We start from the raw sequence: 11804 nt of genomic DNA, 5'->3' as shown, positions 1-11804 counted from the left end.
ATGCGGAAAGTGATGAAGGCTAGGTCCCAATAAAACTAAAAAAACCAAAAAATTGGAAAAAAATAAAAAATTTGAGATCTAAAACCTAAGCTGTGATACTATGTTAGATTTCGGGAAAACTCCTCAATCTGGACTGTGTACCATTGATCAAATATATAGAGTTTACAATGCTAGGCCTAATTACGTTAGGAATCCTAGATACGATAAACATACAAAATATACATTTAATATATCCTAATCTGCGACAAATATTATCCTAAATATAATATCTATCATAAAACGTTATAGGTTTATCTTTAAAACTTTTATTTGTAGATGCCGTATGACTTTTTATTGAGTATTTAAATTTAACTATTAAACAAAAAAGTTGAGATATGACCATGTTTTTCATATATATTTCAAATTAAAGCTACATTCATTATTTTAATTCGTATTTGGCAAACCTGCTTTACTACCTTACCTCTCTAACCCTACAATATTAACACATTTTTTAAATTTTTTTTTAAAATTTTTACTTTATATACATTTTTCCTTACATAGCTTAGCTTTTTGATTACACAATACACGCTCTTTTCTTTTCTTTTCTTTTTTTTTTTTTTTTTATTATTTTTTTATTATTTTTTTTTTATTTTTCCTTACATAGCTTAACTTTTTGATTACACAATACACACTCTTTTCTTTTCTTTTCTTTTTTTTTATTATTTTTTTATTATTATTATTATTTTTTTTAATTTTTGTGCAAATTGTAAATGTTAAGAACAACATGAAATGGAGGTAGTAATATGGAAGGGATGTTGTAATGTCTTATTTAATTTTAGATATATATTGGGAGTGCGAAAATTCTACAGTAAATGACGCGTACCTCTATGTACCACTAAAGTAACGTAATGTAATAATGTACCACTAATAAATTTAATTAAATATATTATTTATTTTTTGCATTTCTTAAACACAAGATGACTTTAGCTAAGATGGTGAATTGCATTATCACTTTGATTAGTGGTTTTTTTTTGCATTAAACACAAGATGACTTTAGCTCACCATATTTTTTTAAATTTTATTTTTTTATTTATTTCACATCATACAGCCTCTTATGATTACTCGTAGGACTACTTTATATATTAAAATACTTATCAATTTTTGAATCCTTCTCAATACGTGTTTGATTTATTTTACATCATACAATCTATTTAGATTATTGTAGGACTACTTTATATACAAAAATACTTATCAATTTTGAATCCTTATCAATTTATTAGATCCACCAAAGTCATAATTACTCATTCTTGTAAACTCCATTTTATTAATTATATGTCATGTCATTTACAAAATATGAATAAAAAGGAAAATAATTTGAGGCAAGGTAAATAATCTAAGGAAAATGCTATACATAGCCCTTAGGGCTACATATAAGCATTAAATTTACACTTGAAAATCGTAAAAAGTTAAGAAATCATGAAAATATAAACACTAACTACACTGATTTACGCGTGTTTTTGTCATGAATTCATAATTTAATTGAGCATTTCCTCAATTGCGTAAATACTCTTCTATTTACGTTTAGCATGGTTTCAAATGCATAATGTTGACTTTTAAAATTATTAACAATAACAAAAAGTTGATGAAAACTGTCACTTCTGTCCTAGACTAGCTAACTTTTTTTGAACTTTTATTCACTTTTTATATATGTAATAACTGTAACTATTTGTCATTAACGTAATTAAGACATATTTTTTTTGTGAGATGTGTTGTTACATAAATATTGATATAAAGTTTCAAAATATGGCTTTTTTAAAAAATTTATATTAATGTTAAATTATATAAAAATAAAGTCAAATAGTGCATTAACTTGGGCACAGTTTTATTATGTTAATTACTCAATTGTTTTAGAATAGATGGTGTTTTTTAGTTCCTTGTATTGAAAAATCGGTACTCCATCTATGTGACACATTTCTACTTGTCTTATCTATTACACCTTTTTTTTTCCTAGTTTCTCTATTTTAAATTAAATGACATGTTTTGATTTTTTTACGATGTTCGCACAAGCTCTATTTTGACATAATTTTGCGATTTATAGACAAGAAAAAAATCATAGTTACGTGAAATTCAACTGTTAACGCGAAAAAAGATGACTTCATATGGAAAACAAAATAAAAAAAATATTCATAATTTATCTTATTTCACTTAGGGGTTGTTCTCTTCAGCTTGATTTCAGTTGAGTTCAGTCCAGTTCAGCTCAGTTTAGTTGAGTTGAGTTCAGTTCCTAATTTTTTTTTTTTTTTTTATATTTTTTTTCTCTCATAAACAATTCAGTTCAGCTCAATTCAATTTAGTTTAGTTCTGTTCAATTCAGCTCTATTCAGTTCAATTCAATTCAACTCAGTTCAGTTAATTAAAATTGGCCCTTAATATATACTTGTATATACATGGGTAAACACAATCAAACAAGAATATCTTTAGAATGTAAGCTTAATTATTTAGTTAATCTATTACAATGAATCAATGATGATAAAATCATGAAACTTTGACTTAGAACAAAAACTTATTTTGAAAAAAATAGGATTGCTATTGTCAAAAAAAAAAAAAAAAAAAAAAAAAAAAAAAGAAAGAAAAAAAATAGGATTATCATGATATGAATAACCTTGGCCAATTATTAAAATCACATACATAGCGTACTAGCGTATTATGTTGCATATATGCTGCGATAAGAACATGGAAAATGTCAACGGTCAACGATTGACTAATAATAAGACAATGAAATCACCTTTGGCAAGATCTTATTGGCCAATGCTTAAAATTTCTATTATTGGCCTTCTATTATGTAATAAACAAAGTCTTAAATTAAAAATCTTATCACATCTTATGGTTTATTACATTTTATTAGTTGATCTTTGTATTAAACTCCGTAATACACTAAACTTTAGCTTATAAATAGCCCCTATTACTCCTAAATTAATTCATCATTTTCCAACACAAATCCCAAATTAGTACGAGGTAAAATATAGCTTAAGAGGAAAAATAACAATAAGATTTGAGGGAAAAATGAAAATACAATTAGGGTTAGTGATTATGGTGGGAGTACTTTTTACTTACCTCAATAATAACATTATTGTGGTAGATGCTATAAAAGTATCAAGTGTAGTAACACCATCATTCTTCAATAGCATCATCAACCAAGCTTCGTCGTCGTGTAAAGGTAAACACTTCTACACTCGTACAGGATTTCTTAATGCTGCTAAAGCCTTTCCTAAGTTTGGAAGTGGTTCAACTCTTGCTGCCAAGAGGGAGATCGCTGCCTTCTTTGCTCATGCCACCCACGAGACTGGTCGTAAGTTACCTGACCTTAGCTTCTTCGTCTATATTTTCATCGAATTTTACATATCTAGACTTATTAATTAGTACTCCGTAGTATTATTATTAGCTGAGCTAGCTAGCTCAATCTTATATTTCTTGCACTATAAATGATGATTAAAAAAATCATAAGAGTGTAAAAGTTCAAAATAATTATTATTATACGTTGTTGTATAAGTCAATCATCGTATAATTTGTTCAATAATGCTCATATTTTATAAAGTTAAACTTAACCGATTGTCCGATTGAGGAGGGACTATTATTTGTAACAAGGAGTACGTCATTTTCCAAATACAAATTATTAAAAAATTTATACGTAATAATTAATACGCATTTTAAACTCGTAGTAATATTTGGTGTACAAATTCAAACAAACTAATGTTGGAAGTTTACAACCAAGTATTGGCTCACTTAGTAAGACTCTTACCTCAGATCCTAGAGGTTTGGGGTTTAAATCCTACTAAATGAGGGAATTTGGGGGATAGGAATTCCCTTTACCCTCTCTTCCACTCACAAGTGCTTGACCCGCAAATACTATACTAAACAAAACTGTGAGGATTAAAGTTAGGTCAGGGTCCTCCTTACCATTTTTTTAACGGACAAAAATGTACAAAGTTTACAAAAGTGTTTTCTTCTTTGCATTGTAGATTTTTGCTACATAGATGAGATTGGTGCATCATCTAAACCATACTGTGACCACTCTTGTATAAAATATCCTTGCAAAGCAAAAAGCTACCACGGAAGAGGGCCGATTCAATTGACATGGAACTGCAACTACGGAGCTGCTGGGAAATACCTTGGCCTTGACTTGTTGAAGCATCCCGAACTCGCATCAACAAGCCCTAGTGTGTCCTTCAAGACAGCACTTTGGTACTGGAACACTAGGGTTCATTCTAAAGTGAGCAAAGGATTTGGAGCTACTATCCGTGCTATAAATGGAGGCGAATGCAATGGTGGAAACCCTGCCGCGGTCAAAAACCGTGTTAAGTACTATAAGAGCTATTGCAAGAAGTTCAAAATTACTCCTGGTCCTAACGTTTCTTGCTAAAAAATTTTATAAACCCTAATTGTATGCATGCATGGTTTCTACCCTATGATTGGGAGAGAAATGATATATACGTAGCACTCTCAATACTTAATATTAGTATGCATTGTTTATGTATTAAGGTGTTGTAAACAATTACGTGTGGAACTAGAGAAATAAGTGATTTACACATCAAGAAAATAATGTAAACATGAAGATAATAATGTAACTTTAGTGTTTCAAGTAATATATGTGTGCTTCTAATTAATTATTATATACGGGTATTATTTTGAAAAATGCTAGTATTTAATTGGACTTTTTGTGAAAAACTACCTTAATTGTAAGGACTTGCTTATAATATAAATAAAGTTTCTAGCTACATGCTTACCATCGAAGAACAAAAAATTAAGCAACATGCAAGCTACTGTAGCCCAAACAAGCTACATGTGTGATTGAAAAAGAGACAAAAAAAACTTCACTCATATTGTGACATGTCATGTCTATAATTATTTTATTTTATTTTTTTAAATTTTATTTTTTGCAAACTAAAAGATGTTGTAGCTGACCATTGGAATATTTTGTTGCTAAAAAGTGTTGTAACTTAAAAATTGTTGTGGAAAAGCAAGCTACAAAGCATTGTACCTTGCCATTGGAGATGCTATTATAATATATTAATATTATTTTAATAAGGTAGTATTTCACAAAAATTGATTTGTATAAGGTAGTTCTTCGCGAAAAGTCTTATTTAATTTTGTGATAATGTACTTGCTAATTAACTGTACACATATTATTGATATAATAAAATATATTCATGCATGTGTAAAATTTAACAGTAGGAGCTTATTTTGATGGCTTGATGGCAGTGCTGTTTTGTGAAGTTCATGAAAACAAGAGTATCAGTTAAGATTGAATAATAATTTAAGCAATATATATATAACTTACACTACTTTTGTTTGGATTGAATGAAATGGAGGAAAAGGAAGGGAAGAAAAATGGAGTGATGAATTATCTTTCATTTGCAAGACAAATGAGGAGGAAACAGAAATAGAGGAAAGAAGATACAAGAATTAAGCCGTAATAAGAAATTAATCTCTCCAATAAAGAAAAGATCATATTTTGTAGGAAATTCATCATTTATTCCTTCCCCTTCCCCTCCCTACCTCACCTTATTTTCTTTCATTCCCATTCCTCTATCCAAACACACTGTTCATTTAGAACATTGTTAATTCACCGGGCTATTACCGCAGCCGGGCCACGGGGAACAGTTCCCAGCCGCATCCAGGCTGCGGTTCCCACTGCCTAGCCCTCCCTCTGTCGCTGCAAACAGAACAGTTTGCAACCAGGTTACGGGAAACTGCTCCACACCGCAGCCTAGTTGCGGACCAAACTGCACAATAGCTTGTGCCCCTGTGCAGCTGATATGTCTATTTTATATAGTATTTTACCCCCGTCCCTTGGTCATAATTGGTAGTGTTTTTGGCTCGTTAGAGCCACTTTTATTAGTAATTGGTGTTTTCTAGTGTTTTCGTAGTTTTGGTTGACTTTTGTAGGGAGTTGCACTTTTGGAACATTTTCCCGTGATTTTATGAGGCAACTACGAGCATTGGAGGAGCACGACCATCTTTCATAGCCAAGGCCGGTTAGAGTCATCGAATCGGTGATTAAGGGCTCGGCATTTGAGATTTCGAAGCTTTTGGACCGAGTATTCAAGACCCGAAGAGGAAATCCGGATTGGGCCAAAGAATTGGAGCCCAATCAAGAAGTCCAAGTTAGCCCATGAGTGCCGCCCGGTGCATAGGGGCCCTGTTCGAAGGCACGCCCGGCCAGGCGGGGCGGAATATATGTTGCAGCAGTCGCTCCCGATCGGGCGCGAGAGATGCACTCTATGAAGAAAATGCGGGCCCGATCGGGCGGTGTCTCGCTTGATCGGGCGCGTATTTTGAAGAGCTAATTTCTGGCGATCTTTACTTAGTTTCTAATTAGGATTTTAGGAGCTTAGTATAAATATGTTTTAAGTCGTTTTGATACGACTACCTCTTTTCTTAGACTTTCTCTCTTTACATAGTTTTTAGATTATTTTTTCTCTCTACAACTTTGTTCTTAATTATTCAGATTACTTTGGTAACGATTTCTTCTCCTTTAATCTTAGTTATTTATTTTATTACTTTCATCATGACTTGTTTAATTGCTTTGTTTAGTTTGATTTAATTATGTGTGAGTAGTTTTCTTTCTACGGTTTATGGGGATCCATAAATAATATGAAGGGTAATTTATTGTTGTTGATGCCAATGCTAGATTAATTTCCTATTGATTGATTTAATGCTATGGAACTAGATTTGCGCAGGTCTTTTATGTATGAGTTTAACAATATTAATTCGAGATTCGAGAGATGAGAATTGATTTAGGCTTAGTTTCAATAGGAAGGTTAATTTATAAATGGTTAAGTCGAGATTAGAGAGATGAGATTTAATACCTGTAGATTAATTCTGTGATTGTAATACGTAGCGAAAGCCCTTTATGATCTAGTTAATTGATGCATTGATGGTTGACTATTATGTTTCACCCTGAAATATTATTTATTGGTGAACCTATGCCCTAGGTCTTTTGTTCATTGATTTTCTCTATTCTTATTCTTCCTTGCTTTTACTCTCCGTAGTTTAGATTCCTTTTATCATAATATTATTTTGTTACCTTAATAATTTAGATTGCTTAGATTAAATAGGAATAAAAAGACTTATTTTCCTGTGGATTCGACCCTACTTCCCTATCTGCATTAGTTAGAGGATTTAGGAATTACTTTTGATTAGGTGATACGACTTTAGCCTGTCAGCAGCCAGCTGTGCAGTCCCCTCCAGAGTGGAAGACAGTGCAGGCCACCGACTCTAGTGAGCCACCCCTTCACTCGACGGTTGACAGTCAGCCAGTGGTGGCGGAAGGTGGCCGTTCCCCGTTTCGTGGTGGTTTTAGCAGTGACGAGCGACCGAATAATATTGGTGAGCAAGAAATAGTTGATGACAATATTTTTATTTCGCCAGAATATTTGAGGGGGAGTTCATCGGAAAATTTGGGTCGTGGTCATCGTGAAAACGACCTCCTTCGTGGCATCGAAATTATGTCACCCATAAAATCATCACTGAAAATATAGAACCCGCTACATCAACTGTCGATCCTCCTCAATCACATTACTCAGGTAAACCTTTCCCTATAGCTTGTCATGTTGATTATAATCGTTTTTCTACAAGACACAGGTTTGGTTATATTTGTCAATATTGTATTTATGTTAAGTTTATCTTGTTAGGAGTTTTAGGCAAGTTAGGTTACTTATTGTATTGTGTATATATATGTGTTTAATATCAATGCAAAAGGTTAAATCATTTTCTCCAATATTTCCTTGAGTTAAACATCTACATCGTGTTTTCCAGCAACCTGCACACAAGTGGCCGCAACAACGTCTCCCACATAGTCTCGCATTACTCCCCCCAAATCCCACCATATTTGACTCGAAAATCACAACATCAAAATTTACCACACCAACCAATATATTTTATTTAGGCCCTATTCTCTTCACCTTAAAAAAATAATATTAAGTAAAAATAATTTCAGTTCATTAAAAATAAGTTCAGTTCAGTAAAATTAATTTCAGTTCAGTAAAAATAATTTTTGTTCAGTTCAGTAAAATTCAGTTTTCTTAAAGAAGAATTATAATAGAAAATCAGTAAAAATAATTTTAATACAGCAAAAATAATTTTAATTCAGCAAAAATAATTTCAGTTAAGTAAAATTAATTTAAGTTTAGTAAAAATAATTTAAGTTCAATAAATATAATTTTATTTCAGTAAAAATAATTTCAATTCAGCAAAATTAAGGTGAAGAGAATGGGGCCTTACGGCCTGTTCATATTTACTTAATTTCAGTTCAGTTCAGTTCAGTTCAGCTCCAATCAGTTCAGTTCAGTTCAGTTCCAATCAGTTCAGTTCAGTTCAGTTCAGTTCAGCTCTTAATTTCCCTCTCACATAAAATATTCATTTCAGCTCAATTCAGTTCAGTTCAGTTCCAATCAGTTCAGCTCCAATCAGTTCAGTTCAGTAAATATGAACAGACCCTTAGTTAACCACACCAACCAAAAAATATTCTAGAATATGTATTTTTTTTTTGAATAGAAATATGTAATTTATTTTGACACAACACTAGATTGAGATTTTTTTTTTTTTTTTTTTTTTTAAAAAAAATTTCTAACTCTAGATTAGGAAACCGTTGGATAAATATTTTAAAATACTCCGTATGTTAACATCCTTACATAACATTTATGAAATATTCCCATAATTAGTTGATCCTAATTAGTTGATCCTGATCTTTATTCGAAATACATTAATATAAAAAAAATTTACTCTATCAAGATCTCAGTGAAATAACCCCTTAATTAGTTGATCCTCTAAAATATTTTTCTTTAATAGCAAATTATGAGTATCAAATAATTTACTCTAGTAAGATCCGAGCATTTCCTATAAATACATACGGTTTACACCCTATTTTTCCAAAAAAAATTAGAGTGTCCTTTAAAAAAAAAAAAAAAATCAGCACACAAATATTAGAGTGAAAAATTAATAAATCTCCATTCATTTTAAGATGATGGAAACTAAGAACACCATTCTCTTCAACAAATGTATACCCTTAGCCATTTTATGTGTTGCTCTAATTTTAAGCTCAGGTATTACTCCATACGTCGATTTTCTACTAATCCCTTTGTGTTTATGTACATGTTTTTAGTTACATGATTGTTATATTCCGTGCATTTAAATCAATTGCATTAGCTATTAGCTAACACTTTGTACAACTTTGTAACATTACGTATTACATTATATTACGGAGTATCATTTTTTGTTAATCATTATTGTACTAACTACTAATTAATATATTGTTATTTAATTTCTTTTACGTAATAATTTGATTAGTTATGGAAGTTGAAGCTGCCCAAACTAATGATGATCAGTACGTTTGTATCGGCGGGGGTCCTAATCCATGCGATCCAGCGGCTTGTACTAGCGAATGTCAATCCGAGCTCGGCCAAGATGGTACATGTCGTCCGCCTAGTCCAGGAGCAATTCCTATCTGTTGCTGTATTGTTCCTCCCAAGAAGTGATTGAAAGAAATGCCACAAATAATCACACTTTTTTTTGCTTTATGCTATTGTTTTTCACTTTTTCTTTGTGTGTACGTTCTTTTGTGTAATAATAGGCGTTATGGCTCCAATTTGTATGTGCGTTGATGCATTAAAAATTTAAATAGATGGGAGCTAGTGCTATATATAAGTTCGTTACTGAATTTAATGAATATGATGAGCTTCGATTAACGTTTGATTTCGGATTTAATAATCCAGAGAACTTTAACATTTTTGCAAGAAATTTTAGCACATTATTTCTTTCACTCTCTACTTCACCTAATCACCTTTTATATATATAATGAGATGTTGCATGTATATATGGTACAACCGATACAAACATTAGGTTCAGATCACAAGTTACTCAACCAAGAGGGCATTGTCGATTATTATATATTTATGGGTTAATTTACGGGTGAAAATAAGATAAGGCCAGGTTTTCTCAATTGTGATTTTTTTTTTTAAACTCATTGCCTACCACTTTAATTAATTACATATTCTTTAAAAAAAAAAATTAATTAGTAATAATGTAATTGAACAAGATGATTTACTTTTATGTCTTTCTTTCAAAAAAGATGATTTACTTTTATGGAGTATAATAGTAGAATAACATATATAGTTATATAATGTCATTTTTGGTCTCATCTATCTATATCTATATACTCCGTACTAATGTACTATACAAAAACAGGGTAGTGAGGGTACACTAGCTCTATGGCTGCCACGTGTCCCTGTTTTAGTGTTTCTTTTATTTTTTATTTTTTAAAAAATTGAAAATTGCTACTTTGCTTTATATGGATGCATTATATTAGTAAATACTTTATATTTGTAAAATACTTAAGTGAATATTATTAAAAAGATCCTTTGTTAAATATAAAGGTTACTTTTGAATTTCTATACCTTGCTAAAATATTGCTAAAAATAGTCCTCCTATTTTTCTATACGTTCAAATCAATCATTAATCTTCCCTTTCTATACTTTGACTATAGACTATTTTAAGTAAAACAAACTTTTCGTGTTTTGAGGAAATTTTACATGAATACATAAATTATTTAGTTTTATTGAATATATTCAAGAATATGATAATAATCTATCAAATATTTCTAGACACTGGTTTCAAAAAGAATATATATATATATATATATATATATATATATATATATATATATATATATATATATATATATATATATATATATATATATAGACACTACAAGAAAATATAGTTAACCTTTTAAAGCTGTTACCTTACCTTAAACGCAAAAAAAAAAAAAAAAAAAAAAAAAAAAATTTACGTACAAAATATGTATGATTTTACATTATATATGTCAAAGATGATATTCTATCACATATTTCTAAACACTACTACAAAAATAAAATATATTAGTAAATTATTAAAAATACAAATCACAATATTTCCTTACCTTAGATTCATACATATTTTACCATATATGGTTTCATAATTTTAGAGTTAAGTATAAAATAAGGGACTCAATTCTTGCAAAATGTGGGGAAAGGGGACTCTATTTATTTTATAGAGGGAAAAGGGACTGGGCTAGAATGGGTTTGGGTTTTCGGTGGGTTCTAAATTTCTAATTATATAAGAGAAAGAATTGAGTCCCCTTGGTTAAAGAATTGAGTCACTTTGGTCAACTAAAAAAAAGGAGTATGTTTTTTTTTGTTTTGTTTTTTTTTTGGTAAATATTTTAATTTAATACTGATCAAAAAAAGAGTTCCTTCCTCTTTTTGGAACAATAATAAGGCATAGAATTACAATACTTTGAATGTTTATTTTTTTCATCATCTTCATTACATCCTCGACCTTCTAACTCCACATTTCTCTTAGCTTTAATTAAAATCATGATCATCTCATAAACTAACTCTGACTCACGTGGACTGTTAACCCACCTGCCACCTTATATAATCACACCCATCCACTTATTTATAGTTTGGGCATATTAGAAATCTCATAAAAGAATGCTTGACTTTCTTAGAAACTCTCCTTAATGACCTTTGGTTGCAATATACACTAGGCTTATCGATAATTTTTTTTTTTAAAAAAAAAAATTAGGGCCCTACAAGCCTTCACTAAAATTACGATGTGTGCTTCTACTACAAGTGCAAGACAAATAAGCTACAAACCAGAGAGATGAAGAACTTTAAAAAAATATTGAAAGAATTATTTTTTTTTTGGATAACAAACATTAAAAAAAATTTCAAGAACAAAGCTTTTGTATTGCTGTTGTATTTTCTTAATTTCAAACAGCTATA

At 30.5% G+C, this 11804-nt stretch overlaps 1 protein-coding gene across 1 annotated transcript; it reads left to right on the top strand.

The window, feature by feature from the left end:
* The first annotated feature begins 3042 nt into the window (after positions 1-3042).
* LOC145618326 (endochitinase At2g43590-like) lies at positions 3043-4399 on the top strand. Its single transcript, XM_081673103.1, has 2 exons — positions 3043-3328; positions 3999-4399. The coding sequence occupies exons 1-2, from the start codon at positions 3043-3045 to the stop codon at positions 4397-4399; spliced, it is 687 nt and encodes a 228-aa protein (XP_081529229.1).
* Positions 4400-11804: the final 7405 nt, after the last annotated feature.

This window comes from Chenopodium album, chromosome 26 (genome assembly GCF_948465745.1).
Source record: "Chenopodium album chromosome 26, dcCheAlbu1.1, whole genome shotgun sequence".
Lineage (NCBI taxonomy): Eukaryota > Viridiplantae > Streptophyta > Magnoliopsida > Caryophyllales > Amaranthaceae > Chenopodium > Chenopodium album.
This window is presented reverse-complemented; position numbering and strand designations above follow the sequence as displayed.

Coding starts and splice junctions, on each gene's coding strand:
- LOC145618326 (XM_081673103.1), top strand. CDS start 3,043: ATGAAAATACAATTAGGGTTAGTGATTATGGTGGGAGTACTTTTTACT. Junction 3,329..3,998: donor TGCCACCCACGAGACTGGTC/GTAAGTTACCTG, acceptor TTTGCATTGTAG/ATTTTTGCTACATAGATGAG.